This window comes from Littorina saxatilis, linkage group LG16 (assembly GCF_037325665.1).
Source record: "Littorina saxatilis isolate snail1 linkage group LG16, US_GU_Lsax_2.0, whole genome shotgun sequence".
NCBI lineage: Eukaryota > Metazoa > Mollusca > Gastropoda > Littorinimorpha > Littorinidae > Littorina > Littorina saxatilis.
Window position 1 is genome coordinate 50,261,804 of NC_090260.1, and position 20,259 is coordinate 50,282,062.

At 45.4% G+C, this 20,259-nt stretch overlaps 3 protein-coding genes across 9 annotated transcripts in view; 1 reads left to right on the top strand and 2 right to left on the bottom strand.

The window, feature by feature from the left end:
- The window catches only part of LOC138951204 (uncharacterized), a 336,181-nt gene that overhangs the window by 183,401 nt on the left and 132,521 nt on the right, over positions 1 to 20,259 (bottom strand). The gene's annotated exons all lie outside the window — the stretch shown is intronic.
- Positions 1 to 20,259, top strand: part of LOC138951206 (uncharacterized) — a 195,697-nt gene that overhangs the window by 111,358 nt on the left and 64,080 nt on the right. The window lies entirely within an intron of this gene.
- Positions 7,709 to 19,863, bottom strand: LOC138951172 (uncharacterized). Of its 7 annotated transcripts, none has more exons than XM_070322815.1 (4): positions 19,842 to 19,863; positions 16,147 to 16,275; positions 13,663 to 13,791; positions 7,709 to 9,168 (listed from the first exon to the last, which is right to left on the bottom strand). In XM_070322815.1, the coding sequence occupies exons 2-4, from the start codon at positions 16,232 to 16,234 to the stop codon at positions 8,900 to 8,902; spliced, it is 486 nt and encodes a 161-aa protein (XP_070178916.1). In that variant the 5' UTR covers positions 16,235 to 16,275; positions 19,842 to 19,863; the 3' UTR covers positions 7,709 to 8,899. The 7 variants fall into 7 exon arrangements, with proteins under 7 accessions (XP_070178916.1, XP_070178914.1, XP_070178910.1 ...); XM_070322813.1 differs by lacking the exon at positions 19,842 to 19,863 and adding an exon at positions 17,890 to 17,911; XM_070322809.1 differs by lacking the exon at positions 19,842 to 19,863 and adding an exon at positions 17,743 to 17,857.

A 20,259-nucleotide genomic window follows, 5' to 3' on the forward strand; every position in this document is an offset into this window, starting at 1 on the left:
TCAACCCTTTCCTCTACACGGTCAACGTGCTGTTGGAGCGCAGGAGGCTTGCCCGTGAAGAGAGACTGAGGAAGCTGATCCTGTCACAGCTTAGTGTTAAAAGCTAGAGCAAAGATGCAGTATTCTGAAGGCAGTTCCTGTTGTTTCAGCATAAGGCTGGACTCTACCCCTGACAACAGGAAGTTGAATTAAAATAGGCCAATCGCCCTAGTGACGTGTCCCAAAGAAAAAACAGTTAGACTGCCTTTACAAAGAACTAATGACGTGTCCCAAAAACACAGAGTTAGACAGAGAACAAAGAGTCAGACAAAGAAGAAAGAGTCAGACTGCGTTTACAAAGAACTAGTGACGTGTCCCAAAGAACAAAGAGTTGGACAGAGAACAAAGAGTCAGATTGCCTTTAGAAAGAATACATGCACACATTCAAGATCAAAAATCGTACATTTTTTCTTTTTTTGATTCTACTCAATATTCACCCTTGATATATCTTGTGCAAAAGTGTGACACCTTATTTTCATGTTTCATATAGTATCGTACACATCAGATAATGGCTTAACGTTTCCTTCTCTTGTTACATTTTGTCAAGTTTTGACTAAATGATTTAACGTTGACTGGGAATCGAGATGAGGGTCTGGTGTATGTGCGTGTGTGTATGTATGTGTGTGCGTGTAGAACGCTTCAGAGAAAACTACTGGACCGATCTTTATGAAACTTCACAAGTTTTTCTCCATTCTTTAGATAAATGTCTTTGATGACGTCTTATCCGGCTTTTTGTAAAAATCGAGGCCGCACTGTCACGCCCTCATTTTTCAACCACATTGATTGCCATTTTGGTCAACCAATCTTCCACGAAGTCAAGACTATGGGATTGTTTTTCATCTTGGAAGCTTAAAAAATAGTTAATTAAACTGAGCAAAAAACTTATTGCACCCATTTTCGTATTCCAACTAAAACAATCATTCGCGTGTCATGTTATTCAAACTGTAAATGCCATCAAAGGCCCTTTACTTGTCTACCTGGTACATTTTTCGGATCAAAGATTTCTGTTTTAAGTATCACGTGATCGCCGCCGAAGTAAGGGTACCTCCCAAATCGACATGACAATAACGTCAGGTACCAATTACAAAATATACAAAAATAGAATGGCAACTTTTACACACAAGAAGAAAGACAAAACATTTAATTATCTATCCAGAACAGGTAGTTTTGTTTTGCTAGCTTGCGCATCTCGTGTGTTATGTCATTTTTACTGACACAGGTGTGGAACGCTTGAGCTGTACAAAACGAGAGGATTTTGCGTCCATTTTGAGGGGTACCATGACAAAAAGCGCTTTATTTCAGCAATGCCTAAATGGATTAATTCGAAAACTTCAGGAGCTGAAGTCTACATACGAGACTTACCCTGTGTGACATTTTGGATCACTACATGTTTGTGTCTGATTCGCTGGAATATATGTGTCTGATACGCTGGAATAATATGTGTCTGATTCGCTGGAATATATGCGTCTGATTCGCTGTGTGTTGGGTGGTGAGTCTGTGATTCGATTGGTGTATGCTTCCGTGTGTGAGTGGTTCACCGATTTACGCATGGCTGAGCTGAACGCGGCATCTTCCATCCTGCCCACATGTATCCGCTCGTTCAGCCATGCATGTCACCCGCTACAGTCACGACGAGCTGTTGAGGCTGCGCGCGCACGCCTCCAGCAACCCCCCTATCCCCGACTTCGCTGCCGACACGCTGCGATGCGTCCGGCGACCCAGGAAAAGAGGCCGACGCGGCGGCGTCGTGCTACGTGCACGTAGACGACGACACCGGCTGCCCCTACCGTCCATTGTGCTCGGAAACGTCCAGTCCGTGAGGAACAAGATCGACGAGTGTCTGGCGAGCGTGCAACATCTACGCGAGTACCGTGACGCCAACTTGCTCTGCTTTTCCGAGTCGTGGTTGACCGAGGATGACGGGGACCCAGATTTACCTGGCTTCTCTGTCGTTCGACTTGACCGCACCCGGGAGGACACCGGCAAGTCTAGAGGAGGCGGTGTCTGCTTATTTGTCAGCAACAAGTGGTGCACCAACATCACCGTCAAGGAGAAGGTCTGCTGTGAGGACATTGAACTTTTAACTGTTGCCCTCCGGCCCTTCTACCTCCCACGGGAGTTCAACCAACTCTTCGTGACTGTACTGTACATTCACCCCAAGGCAGGTGCGAAGGTGGCCTGCTCCAAGGTGGCGGAGGTTGTGCACAGGTTGGCTTCGCAGTCCCCCGACGCCCCTTGCCTTGTGCTCGGGGACTTCAACCACTGCAAGCTGAATCGAGCGCTCCCCCACTTCAAGCAGTACGTCACGTGTCTGACTCACAAGACCAAGACCATCGACCTGTGCTACGGCAACATCCGCGGCGCCTACAGCTCCAAGCCACTCCCTGGCCTCGGCAGGAGCCCCCACAACATGGTGCAGCTGGTGCCCACGTACCGACAGCGTCTGAAGCGGGAGAAGCCCATCGTGAGAGAGGTGAAAAAGTGGACCAGTGACTCGTCAGAGGCTCTTAGCGGCTGCTTTGAGTCTACAGACTGGAGCATCTTCTCTGATCCCAGCCTCGATGCGACAGCCGACGTCACCTCGGCGTACATCGCCTTCTGCGCGGACACTGTTCTTGAGACCAAGTCCTGCACAGTCTACCCCAACACCAAGCCTTGGGTAACACCGGGTTTGAAGAGGCTGCTCTACAGGAAGGGGGAGGCGTTCAAGAGCGGTGACCGCGACGAGGTGAAGGCTGTCCAGCGGCAACTTACCAAGCAGATCAGAGAGGACAAACGTCGCTTCGCGACCAAGCTGGAGAATAACTTCAGAGAGGGCAACTCCAGGCAGTACTGGCAGGACGTCCAGACCATCACCGGCTACAAGCCGAAGAAAGTCCCACTCAAGACGACGGATGAGGCGAAGCTGGCAGGAGAGCTGAACACTTTCTATGCCCGGTTCGATCAGCGTGACTTCAGCGAAGAACAACGGAAAGTCATGGAGGAGGTGCTCAGCCGCCCGTCCACGCCCATCATCATCACCACCGACGAAGTCCGGTCGACCTTCAAGAAGGTCAAGGCACGCAGTGCCGCAGGCCCAGACAACATCACTGGCAGGCTTCTACGGGAATGCGGAGACTCCCTTGCCCCTGTCTACCGCGAGCTCTTCCAGAGGTCCCTCGACGAACATTCCATCCCTGCAATCTGGAAGAGCTCCATCATTGTTCCTGTACCCAAGAAGCCCAATCCCTTGACATTGAACGACTACAGGCCCGTAGCGCTCACCTCCATCTCCTTCAAGTGCGCTGAGAAGTTGGTCCTTCGGAGGCTGAGGTTGGAGACAGAGGACCATCAGGATCCTCTTCAGTTTGCATACACCCGCAACCGGAGTACTGAAGATGCGATCCTGACCCTCGTCCACAACGTCTCCGCCCACCTGGAGAAGCCCTCCTCTTACGCCAGGGTCCTGTTCATCGACTTCAGCAGCGCCTTCAACACCATCCAGCCTCATCTCATGATGAGGAAGCTGCTGGAGTTCGACGTCAATCCAGTGCTGATCAGTTGGGTCTTCAGCTTCCTTACGAAGCGAACCCAGCGGGTCCGTATTGGACAAGTCTTGTCCGAGGCTGTCGCCACCAATACAGGCGCCCCCCAAGGCTGCGTGCTGTCTCCCACGCTCTTCACGCTGTACACCGCCGACTGTCGCCTCAGGGATCTTGTCAACCTGCTGCTGAAGTTTGCAGACGACACATCCCTGTCAGGTCTCATCCTGAAGAACGACGAATCGGCGTACAGACACGCAGTGGAGGAGCTGGTGCAGTGGTGCGACAACTTCCTGGAGCTCAACGTGAGCAAGACGAAGGAACTCATCATGGACTTCCGACGAACCAAGTCCGCCGTCGACCCCATCATCATCAAGGGCGAACCAGTCGAGATGGTGGATACCTACAAGTATCTGGGCACCATCATCGACAACCAGCTCGACTGGTCGCCAAACGTGGACGCCGTGTGCAAGCGGGCAAACCAGAGGCTCTTCTTCCTGAGGAAGCTGCGGCAGTTCCACGTCGACCCACAGATCCTCCACCTCTTCTACCAGGCGACTATTCAGAGTGTCGTCTCCTTCAACCAGCTCTGCTACCACAGCAGTGCAAAGAAAGGCGACATGGAAAGGTTGGAGAAGATTGTGAAGAGAGCAGGCTCCATCATTGGCTCTGAGCTTCAGCCTCTCAGCACTCGATTCCCGAGTGTGGCGCTGAAGAAGCTGAGCATGATCCGCTCTGACGACCGCCACCCTCTGCACCAGGCGCTCGCATCGTGCGAGCCCACGCGTGAGTCATCACGCCGTTTGAGGTGCTGGCGGGCCAGGACGAACCGGATGAGGGACTCGTTCCTCCCGATGGCTGTACGACTCTACAACCAGTCCCTGTGAATGTGACAGTATGCTAGATAGACTTGAGTGCTGTAAAATGTGACTGTGAGGACTATGGGTGATGTGAACTGTGATGTGAGGACTATGGGTGATGTGAACTGTGACTGCGGAAGGACAATGAGTGCTGTGAACTGTGACTTGGAGGACTATGGGTGATGTTTAGTAGGTGTGAGCGATGGTAGAGTAGAGGACGTGTGATTGGCGGGGAGGGGGGGGGGTAAGAGTGGAATGTTGACGTCTGTTTACTTTGTATGATGGGGGGGGGGGGGGGTTATGTTGTAATGTAATGTATGATGATGTACTATGTGTTGATTGCGCATGTATGGGGGTTATGATGTAATGTATATGTATGATGATGTATTCTGTGTCGATTGTGAATGTATGGTGGGGTGGGGGGGTATGATGTAATTTAATGTACGATGATATATTTGGTGTTTGATAGTGTATGATTGTTTGTTAGTTGTAGATTATAGTACGATGTTTGATGTTGTAATGTTTGTGCGTGTGTTATAATGCAATATGTTATGATGTAATGTGTGATGATGTATTCGGTGTTTGATAGTGGATGTATGCTTGTTAGTTGTAGATTTAGTACGATGTTTGAGGCTGTAATGTTTGTGCGGGTGTCATATGTAGCCGTACGAGGGTTCCAGTGTGTGAGTTGTGCATGGCCGGGCGCTAGAGTGCTGCATGAATAAGTGCATGTGGAGTTGTATGGCTGGGTGAATTGTGGGTTGCGTACGTCCGAGGGGCACATGTAGCCTGTGTGTCTGAAGTAGTGGGTATGTGTGCGTAAGGGTGTGTTGATATTGAACTTCAGTTGTTGCTTTGTAAATGTCTATGTATCAGTGTATTATGTCTTGCCACACACATGCCAAATTTCCTTGTATTGATGAGGACAATAAAATTTCTTGTATCTTCTTGTATCTTGTATCTTGTACGTTATGCACTCTTCCGGAAAAAAATGTTTTAAACCCGTCACATGTTTGTGAATTTACATCCCAAAAATGCAAGACTGTGTATGCATACAGACACATGGTTGTTACAAGAACTGCCAACGTTTCATTTGAGTATAACCACTGACGGACATTTGCTAGCCATGTAAACACATGAGAACAAAATGGAACGTTCTGGCTGTTTGCTATTGACAGCGATTATTGCTGAATGCCTCTCAACTTCTTCTTCTTCTTCTTCGTACGGCGGTTGTGTCAGGCTCGGAATCCGGAGGATGCCATGAACATGGACGTTCTTTCCAGGTCCTCCAGTGCTCCCCACATTTTGGTCCTCAGATCTGTTTGGTCAGGCCATGTCTGGATCCGCAGTTGGTCGAGGAGGGGACATTCTTGGAGAACATGTTCTGGAGTCTGATCTCCCTCTCCACAGTCACATGTGGCAGACTCTGCTACACCTATCCTCCTCATGTGTGCTTTGAGGCAGCAGTGTCCAGTGCGGAGGCCTCTCAACAAATTCTACGATCACGTATGATCGCATTGCAATCCTCAAAAAAATATTTGATCGTGTTCACAGGACTAGGAAACGTAGACTGGTGATTGTATTTATATGAAAGTGTGGCAGTATGTGTAACATGTATTTGTCGGTATGCATGCAAAGTCATGATTTGTTTTGATGTAAACCTTCAAACTTGTGAAACGTTTTAAAACATTTTCCGGAAGATTGCTTATATATGATCTCAACACATATCTGTAACGATGCGAAATTTTACCAGACATGTTTCTCGTATGTTGGCTTGAGGTCCTGAAACTTTCGAATCAATCCATGTTGGCATTGCTGAAATATAGCGCTTTCTGTCATCGTACCCCTCAAAATGGACGCAAAAACCTCTCGCTTTCTACTTTTGTTTGTTTGTTTGTTTGTTTGCTTAATGCCAAGCCGACCACGAAGGGCCATATCAGGGCGGTTCTGCTTTGACATATAACGTGCGCCACACACAAGACAGAAGTCGCAGTACAGGCTTCATGTCTCACCCAGTCACATTATTCTGACACCGGACCAACCAGTCCTAGCACTAACTCCATAAAGCCAGACGCCAGGCGGAGCAGCCACCAGATTGCCAATGTTAAAGTCTTAGGTATGACCCGGCCGGGGTTCGAACCCACGACCTCCCGATCACGGGGCGGACGCCTTACCACTAGGCCAACCGTGCCGGTCGCTTTCTACTGCTCAAGCGCTCAACACCGGCATCAGCAGAACTGACATAACACAAGAGATACACAAGGCAGCAACACAACACAACCTGTTCTGGAGAGAAACATGATTTGGCTTTCTTCTCGTCACCAGTCACTCCCCGGACTTATTAAGCCTAGCGCAGAACCGCGCGAGGTGACATGCGACTCATGTCGTGGTGGAGGGTCACAACTACGCAGGGAAAATGTTGGCATCATTATATAGGTGCCTGTGGCAACATGTATACGTAGAGGCTAAGCTTGCAAAAGAAGTTACGAATAGACTAGGATGACCGAACGGCAGAGAAACACACACACACACGCACACACACACCCACACATACACAGACACACACACACACACACACACACACACACACACACACACACACACACACACTCACACACACACACACACACACACACACACACACACACACACACACACACACACACACACAGGTCATCCTAGTCTATTAATACAAATTAAGAATAATAAACACAGAAAGATGTTAAGCAGATTAAGGACTAGCACACATTGTCTAAAAATTGAAAGTGGAAGACATCAGAATATCCCTAAAGAAAATCGTCTTTGTATTGAATGCAATGTCATAGAAGATGAAATACATTTTCTAGATAAATGCAATAAATATGTTAAATTAAGGGATGAATTTAAAGAAGATGCTTCACATATCAATATGAAATATGCTAACAAAAATCCAAGTAACTTATTTTTAGAAGACGAAGTTCAAGTTCGTCTTGGCAAATTTGTTACGGATTGTTTTAGCATTGTATAATGCATTATTATTATTTGTTGTTTGTTGTGTCAATAACTTTACTGGTTCATGACAATAAACATTATTCTATTCTATTCTATTCTATTCTATTCTATTCACACACACACACACTCTCTCTCTCTCAAATAAAACAAACACACATTGCTGTTAGTTAACTTCAACAGTCTCACTCTCTCTCTCTCTCTCTCTCTCTCTCTCTCTCTCTCTCTCTCTCTCTCTCTCTCTCTCTCTCTCTCTCTCTCTCTCTCTCTCTCTCTCTCTCTCTCTCTCACTAAAATATGTTCATAATTAGTGTTATTTATTGTGATGTAATAAAGATCCAATTCTCTTGCCGCAATACCTTTCTTCATTCCGTCCTTCCTTTTGTCATCCGATCTGCACGTCAGTCATGTTTTCCTCACAACCTTGTCAATATCATTGCTGTCTTGCATTGAGTCATTCCTTCTCTTTCTTTCCCCTAGACATTTGATTTTTCATCTTCTTAGTTTATCCTTTCCTTTTTTACATTTAGTCAAGTTTTGACTAAATGTTTTAACATAGAGGGGGAATCGAGACGAGGGTGTGGTGTATGTGTGTGTGTGTGTCTGTCTGTCTGTCTGTGCGTGTGTGTGTGTAAAGCGATTCAGACCAAACTACTGGACCGATCTTTATGAAATTTTACATGAGAGTTCCTGGGAATGATATTCCCGGATGTTTTTTCTTTTTTTCGATAAATACCTTTGATGACGTCATATCCGGCTTTTTCTAAAAGTTGAGGCGGCACTGTCACACCCTCATTTTTCAATCAAATTGATTGAAATTTTGGCCAAGCAATCTTCGACAAAGGCCGGACAGCGGTATTGCATTTCAGCTTGGTGGTTTAAAAATTAATTAATGACTTTGGTCATTAAAAATCTGAAAATTGTAACAAAAATATATTTTTTTATAAAACGATCCAAAATTACGTTCATCTTATTCTTCATCATTTTCTGATTCTAAAAACATATAAATATGTTATATTTGGATTAAAAACAAGCTCTGAAAATTAACAATATAAAAATTATGATCAAAATTAAATTTTCGTTAAATCAATTTAAAAACACTTTCATCTTATTCCTTGTCGGTTCCTGATTCCAAAAACATATAGATATGATATGTTTGGATTAAAAACACGCTCAGAAAGTTAAAACGAAGAGAGGTACAAAAACTTGAAGCGTGCTATCCTTCTTAGCGCAACTACTACCCCGCTCTTCTTGTCAATTTCACTGCCTTTGCCACGAGCGGTGGACTGACGATGCTACGAGTATATACGGTCTTGCTGAAAAATTGCATTGCGTTCAGTTTCATTCTGTGAGTTCGACAGCTTGACTAAATGTTGTATTTTCGCCTTACGCGACTTGTTTTCTACTTTCTATCTTTCTTTGTTTCTCCCTTCACTACTCTCAACTTGTCATTCTTGTATTTCCGTACATCGTTGGTTCTACCGCTGCCCGTCAAGCGCACATTCTTTGCAAGTGAACATGAGTGGGAACCCCGAAGAAGTAACGGACATAACTGTTGGCAGCTGGGTGGGTGTGGAGACGGCAAACGGTCAGGGTCCCCACTTGCTCGAAGGCAACAGCGGCACAGCTAGCGTCCAGCTGGCAGGCATCGAGACAGTCTTGTTCCGTTCCGCCATAAGTAGGGATTCCCAACGTAGGCAGAGTCACCACGGCACCGGGGTATCTGACGAACGCATCGAGCAAGTCAGCGTCACTGCATGCTGAAAGACAGACAGACCGACACAATATCTGACGAGCGAACCTAGCGTCCCCGCTGACGGAAAAATGAGATTGTGTTAGAGGGGGTGGAGGGGGGGGGGGAGAGGGGGTGGAGGAGCAGGAGAAAACAAAACAACAATGAACAGATTAAACACTCATACACAGTTAAAACACGTAGAGGAAGGCGTCGTTAAACATTCGGCCAGACAGACAGACAGACAGACAGACAGACAGACAGATAAATGAAGACACAGAAGCACAAGACGTAGAAAGAAATAGAGACACACACATTCACAGAGAGACACACACATTCACAGAGAGACACACACATTCACAGAGAGACACACATTCACAGAGACACACACATTCACAGAGAGACACACACATTCACAGAGAGACACACACATTCACAGAGAGACACACACATTCACAGAGAGACACACACATTCACAGAGAGACACACACATTCACACAGAGACACACACATTCACAGAGAGACACACACATTCACAGAGAGACACACACATTCACAGAGAGACACACACATTCACAGAGAGACACACACATTCACAGAGAGACACACACATTCACAGAGAGACACACACATTCACAGAGAGACACACACATTCACAGAGAGACACACACATTCACAGAGAGACACACATTCACAGAGACACACACATTCACAGAGAGACACACACATTCACAGAGAGACACACACATTCACACAGAGACACACACATTCACAGAGAGACACACACATTCACAGAGAGACACACACATTCACAGAGAGACACACACATTCACACAGAGACACACACATTCACACAGAGAGACACACACATTCACAGAGATACACACACATTCACAGAGAGACACACACATTCACACAGAGACACACACATTCACAGAGAGACACACACATTCACACAGAGACACACACATTCACAGAGAGACACACACATTCACAGAGAGACACACACATTCACAGAGAGACACACACATTCACACAGAGACACACACATTCACACAGAGACACACACATTCACAGAGAGACACACACATTCACAGAGAGACACACACATTCACAGAGAGACACACACATTCACACAGAGACACACACATTCACAGAGAGACACACACATTCACAGAGAGACACACACATTCACAGAGAGACACACACATTCACACAGAGACACACACATTCACAGAGAGACACACACATTCACACAGAGACACACACATTCACACAGAGACACACACATTCACACAGAGACACACACATTCACACAGAGACACACACATTCACACAGAGACACACACATTCACAGAGAGACACACACATTCACAGAGAGACACACACATTCACAGAGAGACACACATTCACACAGAGAGACACACACATTCACAGAGAGACACACACATTCACAGAGAGACACACACATTCACAGAGAGACACACACATTCACAGAGAGACACACACATTCACACAGAGAGACACACACATTCACACAGAGACACACACACATTCACACAGAGACACACACATTCACACAGAGACACACACATTCACAGAGACACACACATTCACAGAGACACACACATTCACAGAGAGACACACACATTCACACAGAGACACACACATTCACACAGTGAGACACACACATTCATACAGAGAGACACACACATTCACACAGAGAGAAACACACATTCACACAGAGAGACACACACATTCACAGAGAGACACACACATTCACAGAGAGACACACATTCACACACAGAGACACACACATTCACACAGAGAGACACACACATTTACACACAGAGACACACACATTCACAGAGAAACACACACATTCACAGAGAGACACACCCATTCACAGAGAGACACACACATTCACAGAGAGACACACACATTCACAGAGAGACACACACATTCACAGAGAGACACACACATTCACACACAGAGACACACACATTCACAGAGAGACACACACATTCACACACAGAGACACACACATTCACAGAGACACACACATTCACAGAGAGACACACACATTTACAGTGAGACACACATATTCACAGAGAGACACACACATTTACAGAGAGACACACACATTCACAGAGAGACACACACATTTACAGTGAGACACACATATTCATAGAGAGACACACACATTCACAGAGAGACACACACATTTACAGTGAGACACACATATTCACAGAGAGACACACACATTCACAGAGAGACACACATTCACAGAGAGACACACACATTTACAGTGAGACACACACATTCACAGAGAGACACACACATTCACAGAGAGACACACACATTCACACAGAGACACACACATTCACACAGAGACACACACATTCACAGAGAGACACACACATTCACAGAGAGACACACACATTCACAGAGAGACACACACATTCACACAGAGACACACACATTCACACAGAGACACACACATTCACAGAGAGACACACACATTCACAGAGAGACACACACATTCACACAGAGACACACACATTCACAGAGAGACACACACATTCACACAGAGACACACACATTCACACAGAGACACACACATTCACAGAGACACACACATTCACAAAGAGACACACACATTCACACGGAGACACACACATTCACAGAGAGACACACACATTCACAGAAAGACACACACATTCACAGAGAGACACACACATTCACAGAGAGACACACACATTCACACAGAGAGACACACACATTCACAGAGAGACACACACATTCACAGAGAGACACACACATTCACAGAGAGACACACACATTCACAGAGACACACACATTCACACAGAGACACACACATTCACACAGAGAGACACACATATTCACACAGAGACACACACATTCACACAGAGACACACACATTCACACAGAGACACACACATTCACACAGAGAGACACACACATTCACACAGAGAGACACACACATTCACACAGAGAGAAACACACATTCACACAGAGAGACACACACATTCACAGAGAGACACACACATTCACAGAGAGACACACATTCACACACAGAGACACACACATTCACACAGAAAGACACACACATTTACACACAGAGACACACACATTCACAGAGAAACACACACATTCACAGAGAGACACACACATTCACAGAGACACACACATTCACAGAGAGACACACACATTCACAGAGAGACACACACATTCACAGAGAGACACACACATTCACACACAGAGACACACACATTCACAGAGAGACACACACATTCACACACAGAGACACACACATTCACAGAGACACACACATTCACAGAGAGACACACACATTTACAGTGAGACACACATATTCACAGAGAGACACACACATTCACAGAGAGACACACACATTCACAGAGAGACACACACATTTACAGTGAGACACACATATTCACAGAGAGACACACACATTCACAGAGAGACACACACATTTACAGTGAGACACACATATTCACAGAGAGACACACACATTCACAGAGAGACACACATTCACACAGAGACATACACATTTACAGTGAGACACACATATTCACAGAGAGACACACACATTCACAGAGAGACACATACATTCACAGAGAGACACACATTCACAGAGAGACACACACATTCACAGAGAGACACACGCATTCACACAGAGAGACACACACATTCACAGAGAGACACACATTCACACAGAGACACACACATTCACACAGAGACACACACATTCACAGAGAGACACACACATTCACACAGAGACACACACATTCACACAGAGACACACACATTCACACAGAGACACACACATTCACACTGAGAGACACACATTTACAGAGATACACACACATTCACACACAGAGACACACACATTCACAGAGAGACACACACATTCACACACAGAGACACACACGGTCACAGAGAGACACACACATTCACAGAGAGACACACACACTCACAGAGAGACACACACATTCACACACAGAGACACACACATTCACAGAGACACACACATTCACAGAGAGACACACACTCACAGAGAGACACACACATTCACACACAGAGACACACACATTCACACACAGAGACACACACATTCACAGAGACACACACATTCACAGAGAGACACACACACTCACAGAGAGACACACACATTCACACACAGAGACACACACATTCACAGAGACACACACATTCACAGAGAGACACACACATTCACAGAGAGAGACACACACATTCACACAGAGACACACACATTCACAGAGACACACACATTCACAGAGAGACACACACATTCACAGAGAGACACACACATTCACAGAGAGACACACACATTCACAGAGAGACACACACATTCACAGAGAGACACACACATTTACAGAGAGACACACACATTCACACAGAGAGACACACATTCACACACAGACACACACATTCACAAGCGGAGAAACAGACATCATACATTGGACACAAGTTGCGTCAGACACGGAGAAGAAGCGGCCTATCGGACACGTGCACTGTCTGGCCATACACACAGCATTGGCTGATGAGGGACATTTCCTGTTTGATCCACACTCTTGGTAAAGCCACCCTGCAGCACAGAATACAGAATGCACAATCTGTAATTGCCCAAGGTTGGGAATTTGTGATGACATTGCGGTTAGGAAACATTTCAATCCAGCCATATACACCAGCACACGCATCATTTATACAAACTGATCAACAACATTAATTTAAAAACAACACTGGACAGCATAAGTATAAAAATACATTCACTAATACTAGCAGTATACACTCGAGCTTCCTCGCCTCAAGTCACACACACACACACACACACACACACACACACACACACACACACACACACACACACACACACACACACACACACACACACACACACACGCGCGCGCGCGCGCACGTGCACACACACACACGCCCACACACGTTCACACACACGTCACTGCCTCATGCATTTTTATAACGTGACAGAAATCGCAGTCGCAGGTAGAAATAACAAAAATAACACATTAAAACATAAAATGCAATAAACATAGATCTGATGGTCAGCGAATTATATCACTCACACACACACACACACACACACGCGCGCGCGCACGTGCACACACACACACGCCCACACACGTACACACACACGTCACTGCCTCATGCATTTTTATAACGTGACAGAAATCGCAGTCGCTGGTAGAAATAACAAAAATAACACATTAAAACATAAAATGCAATAAACATAGATCTGATGGTCAGCGAATTATATCACTCACACACACACACACACACAAACACACACACACAAACACACACACACAAACACACACACACACACACACACACACACACACACACACACACACACACACACACACACACACACACACACACAAACACACACACGCCTTTTTATAGATAAGTATCACATAACTGAGCACCATGTGGAAGTTAAAGTAGATTAAGAGATACAGCTACAGACACACAAGTCGTGTAAAGCGATATCAACACATTTAGTCAAACTGTTGGCTTTGCACAATACAACTGAACAAACTGGGTTTGTTTGTTTGTGTGTTTCACCAAGACGGGTACATCAAAGCGTCTGTGTCAAGTAGACTATGTTTGTTTGTTTGTTTCACCAAGACAGGTACATCAAAGCGTCTGTGTCAAGTAGACTATGTTTGTTTGTTTGTTTCACCAAGACAGGTACATCAAAGCGTCTGTGTCAAGTAGACTATGTTTGTTTGCTTGTTTCACCAAGACAGGTACATCAAAGCGTCTGTGTCAAGTAGACTATGTTTAAACTGTTTTATTCAACGTTTGTGCATTATTTACAAAAAACGCATATTGAGTAAACAACAACAAGCATATGTGACTTTTGTCTGTGAAAACAGTCATTGTGCATCTCAAGATTGTTTACCATTTATGTTCATTTATTTCACAAAGGGCTATCACTGATACTTCCTTGAACGTTCAGACAATCAGCTTCAAGAGGGCGTCAGTAACCACAGAAAAGTCTGTTTACAATTTGGTTCAACCTTGACCTCACGTTTCTCCAATCAAAGGCTTTAGTCAACAATGCTCAAAGTCACAGAAATGGTCACAGCTAAGACCATCCCTCCACAACCTGACTGCTTGCTGTGGTCAACTGGAATGCTTGCTGTGGTCAACTGGAATGCTTGCTGTGGTCAACTGGAATGCTTGTTGTGGTCAACTGGAATGCTTTCATGGAAATACCGATGTGCGCAGAGAGCAGCCAGGCTGTTCATTGTTGGTATGTGACCAAGTGGAGGGATGGCCGAGTGAAGGGATGGCCAAGTGGAGGGATGGCCGAGTGGTAAAGTGCACTTGCCTCGGAAGCGAGAGGTTGCGAGTTCGACCCTGGGTCGTGGCGTACGCAATTTTCTTCCCCCTTTCCTAGCCCAGGTGGTGGGTTCAAGGGCTAGTCTTTCGGATGAGACGAAAAACCGAGGTCGATTCGTGTACACTACATTGGGGTGTGCACGTTAAAGATCCCACGATTGACAAAAGGGTATTTCCTGGCAAAATTGTATAGGCATGGATAAACAAAAAATCTGCACCAAATACCCGTGTGACTTGGAATAGGCCTAATAGGCCGTGAAAAGTAAATATTCGCCGTAATGGCTTGAGATTTACTGGCCGATGTGAATGCGTGATACATTGTGTACAAAATTCCATCTCACACGGCAGACATTAATATGTAAAGCGCTTAGAGAACGTCAAGCGCTATATAAATCTCCCCATATATGTATGTGACCAAGTGGAGGGGTGGTCTCATCCCGTGTAACAGCCAGGCCAGATCCGAGATGGGGGCTCGGACTGTTGTCACAGTAAGGTGTTTGCCTTAAAGCGGCTTGTAGTTTTACCTGTCCCATTATGGGGTGGCGCTGTGCCTTAGAGTGACGTTTAGTTTTACCTGTTTCATTATGGGGTGGCACCGTGCTGCTGACGCAGACGAGGATGAGCAGCATCAGAGCCAGAGACGACCATCCCACGCCAGCCATTGTGTCACAGAGTGGTCACTGCACTGTCTGCTAGGATGCAACTGAAGAAGAGAAGATAGTGACAAACATTATATCACTGTGTGTGTGTGTGTGTGTGTGTGTGTGTGTGTGTGTGTGTGTGTGTGTGTGTGTGTGTGTGCGTGCGTGCGTGCGTGCGTGCGTGCGTGCGTGCGTGCGTGCGTGCGTGCGTGCGTGCGTGCGTGCGTGCGTGTGTGTGTGTGTGTGTGTGTGTGTGTGTGTGTGTGTGTGTAGTGTGTGTAATGTTTGTTTTTGTGTGTGTGTGTATGTGTGTGTGTGTGTGTGTATGTGTGTGTGTGTGTGTGTGTATGGTGCTTAGCACACAAACAAACAGATTAACATACTCAGAAAGAAAACACTAACAAGACAGCCAGTCGGCAAGTCCCCGAACCAATGAAGGACACCAAGCGACAAATGTTAACCTTCCAACCAGCCACACAAGCAAAGTTTCACAAAGCACAACACAAAGTTATGCAAGGCGAACAACACTAGTACCTCACAAACACATTTTCCGAACATACAAACACAAAGTTATGCATGGCGAACGAACCTAGTACCACACAAACACAGCTTCCGAACATACAAACACAAAGTTATGCATGGCGAACGAACCTAGTACCACACAAACACAGCTTCCGATCATACAAACACAAAGTTACGCACGGCGTACGAACCTAGTACCACACAAACACAGCTTCCAATCATACAAACACAAAGTTATGCATAGCGAACGAACCTAGTACCACACAAACACATCTTCCGAACATACAAATACAAAGTTATGCATGGCGAACGAACCTAGTACCACACAAACACAGCTTCTGATCATACAAACACAAAGCTATGCATAGCGAACGAACCTAGTACCACACAAACACAGCTTCCGAACATACCAACACAAAGCTATGCATGGCGAACGAACCTAGTACCACACAAACACGGCTTCCGAACATGCCAACACAAAGCTATGCATGGCGAACGAACCTATTACCACACAAACACAGCTTCCGAACATGCCAACACAAAGCTATGCATGGCGAACGAACCTAGTACCACACAAACACAGCTTCCGATCATACAAACATAAAGTTATACATGGCGAGCGAACCTAATACCACACCAACATAGCTCACAACACATAAACACAGCTTTTGACACACAAACACAGCTCACAAAGTTACGCAAGGCGAACAAACCTATTACCACACAAACACATCTTTTGACACACAAACACATCTTTTGACACACACACACACACACATATGTTGACACACAAACACATATTTTGACACACAAACACATCTTTTGACACACAAACACATCTTTTGACACACAAACACATATTTTGACACACAAACACATCTGTTGACACACAAACACATCTTTTGACACACAAACACATATTTTGACACACAAACACATCTTTTGACACACAAACACATCTTTTGACACACAAACACAGCTCACAAAGCTATGCAAGGCGAACGAACCTGGTGGCATGCAATGTGAACACGGTATGAAATATGCACAGACATGATTAGATCAATTCGCTGCTTTTGTAATACTGTTATAACAACAGCTGTCGATTAAAATGCTGTAATGCTACATCCAGAAGCGCATTACACTAGCTCATTTACCTGTGCGTCATCTTGTATGCACATCGCCGTTGAAAACGCAACATCCTCGAAGTTCAAACGTATAAATTGTAAAATTAATGACACTGCGGGTCAAAGTTGAGGTGAGTGATTGTACCCACGATGATTGAAGTCTCTCAGTTTTACTGATGGGGTTTTTACCTCTTAATTGTGTCAGCGTCATTTGTAACTTTTTGGTCTTCTTTTTGGCTCACGTAAGTGTAGCCTATGCGATGCTAACTTGTGTCTGTCTGTGCGTGCGTGCGTGCGTGCGTGCTTGCGTGCGTGCTGCGTGCGTGCGTATGTATGTATGTATGTCTGTGGTAGAAACTTTAACATTTGACTGAACACCGAAATACTAATTTTACCTGGTTATTATTCAAACAACAGCTTCAAAGTATTAAAGCAATGATCAACATTTCGTCGGCACGTATGTAATTAAAGTGTGTATCCAAAGAAAACGGGTGGTGGGTGTTTTTTTTTTTTTTTGGGGGGGGGGGGGGTAAAAACAGGAAACTGGTTTGTGTCGTGTGTGGTATGTAGACCAGGTCAGGGGTCAAGGTCAGGTCAGATCGCGTGAAGGATAGTGGTATAGATACGGTTATCACCGAGCTGCAGTTCGCCGATTCGGAGAAGACGATTTCACATTGTTCGGTTTCGTAGCTCCAGCAAAATAGATAAAGAAGATACCAAAGGAGATTTCCTACAGGTTAATCTGCACAGCGTGTTTCCAGTGTCTGCGCGAGGAAACGCTGTCGAAAGCGCAGTGTCGATCTGGCCAACTGGCAGTCGTGTCCCCATAAGTAGGCTACAGACAGGCAGATCTAGATCTAGTGTCTCGCACTCTTGCACCGTGTCACCTATGTTTACTGTGTGTGTGTGTGTGTGACGAAGTGATTGAGTTTGTGTTACTGTTTGTCGATTTTTTACGTGAGCCTTGAAGGCTTCGCCTCTTGTTTGGGTGTGGTTTCGTTTGTTTGTTTGTTTGTCTGACCACCCGTTTTTTTCGTTCGTTTTTGTTTAATTGTGTGTCTGTTTGTTTGTCTGTTTGTTTGTTTGTTTGTTTGTTTGTTTGTTTGCTTGTTTGTTTGGTTGGTTGGTTGTAGCGAACCATGGAATTACAGTTGAACTTGCCCTGGCGATCACCTTTCGATAATGACCGCCCGAACGATTCCGACGAGCTCTTGTTCCATCTATTTCCCCCCTGCATCGCGATCACCTCTCTGTAACGACTACTGTCGGTCTTTGGGGTGGTCGTTATGGACAGCTCTCTGAACACCAAACAATCACGTGTAACAATTAACCCTAGGGCACACACCTCCTCGTGAAAACTCAACATCTCACTGCGGATCTTCTGGCCCGACACCATCTCCAACCAACAGCTACTTGCAATGACAATTCTTTATTTTACGAGGATAACAGAATAAGCTTAGAAATACTTTTTTTGCATCTGGCCCTCGCCCTAGAGAGGGACTAACTCTACTATAATAACTACTACATCAATACACAATAAGTGAAATAAACTTGGCCAAACACTTGTTGCAACAATTTTTGCACGCAAAGCATTAAAACGCACTTCATTTTAGTTAAACTTTATATATTTTTATTTTTTTTATTTACGAGGATTTATATTGCGCACGTATCTCACCACACAAGGCGACTCAAGGCGCATGTTACCTATTAATGGCGTGTGAGATGGAATTTTTTACACAATATATCACGCATTCACATCGGCCAGTAGATCGACTGCCTTTAGGCGCTGCATCCACCTTTCACGGCCTATTATTCCAGGTCACACGGGTATTTTGGTGGACATTTTTATCTACGACTATACAATTTTGCCAGGAAAGACCCTTTTGTCAATCGTGGTATCTTTAACGTGCATACCCCAGTGTAGTGTACACGAAGGGACCTCGGTTTATCCGAAAAAATGTAATTATGTCATCTGTACATACCATTTGTCCGATTGATGATACACTGTGTATAGGCATCCCGTGACAGCCTGTCAAACAAGGTCATCCTAAAATTGACCTGACAAAGACCATAGCCCCGTATTATAAAAAGTCTCCCCTCCCCTCCCCTCCCCTGAATAACAACAGGGGTAGGACAGGTAAGTTGGCGCTCAGAGTAAACAAGTCTGCATAACACTGGTGGGCTAAAAGGTAATCCATGATGACAGGTACACTGATGCTCAGAGAAAAGAATTCTACACAACACTGGCTGTCATAAAAGGCAGGCCATGATGACAGGTACAATCCTACCCGGACCCTTGTGTCGTTCCGCTCTGCTGCACATTGGGGACACGTTGTACCCGCCGTGTGCTATAACAGGAGCAGAATGCAGCTATGTACCGATCTTATTCATTACACCATA

What these genes read in the sequence shown, in the direction of transcription:
- LOC138951172 (XM_070322815.1), bottom strand. Translation starts at nt 16,234, where the DNA reads ATGGCTGGCGTGGGATGGTCGTCTCTGGCTCTGATGCTGCTCATCCTC. An exon ending in GCCACCCCATAATGAAACAG is followed by an intron (nt 13,792 to 16,146) that starts GTAAAACTAAAC and finishes TCTGTGCTGCAG; the next exon opens with GGTGGCTTTACCAAGAGTGT. An exon ending in TGACGCAACTTGTGTCCAAT is followed by an intron (nt 9,169 to 13,662) that starts GTATGATGTCTG and finishes TCTGTCTTTCAG; the next exon opens with CATGCAGTGACGCTGACTTG.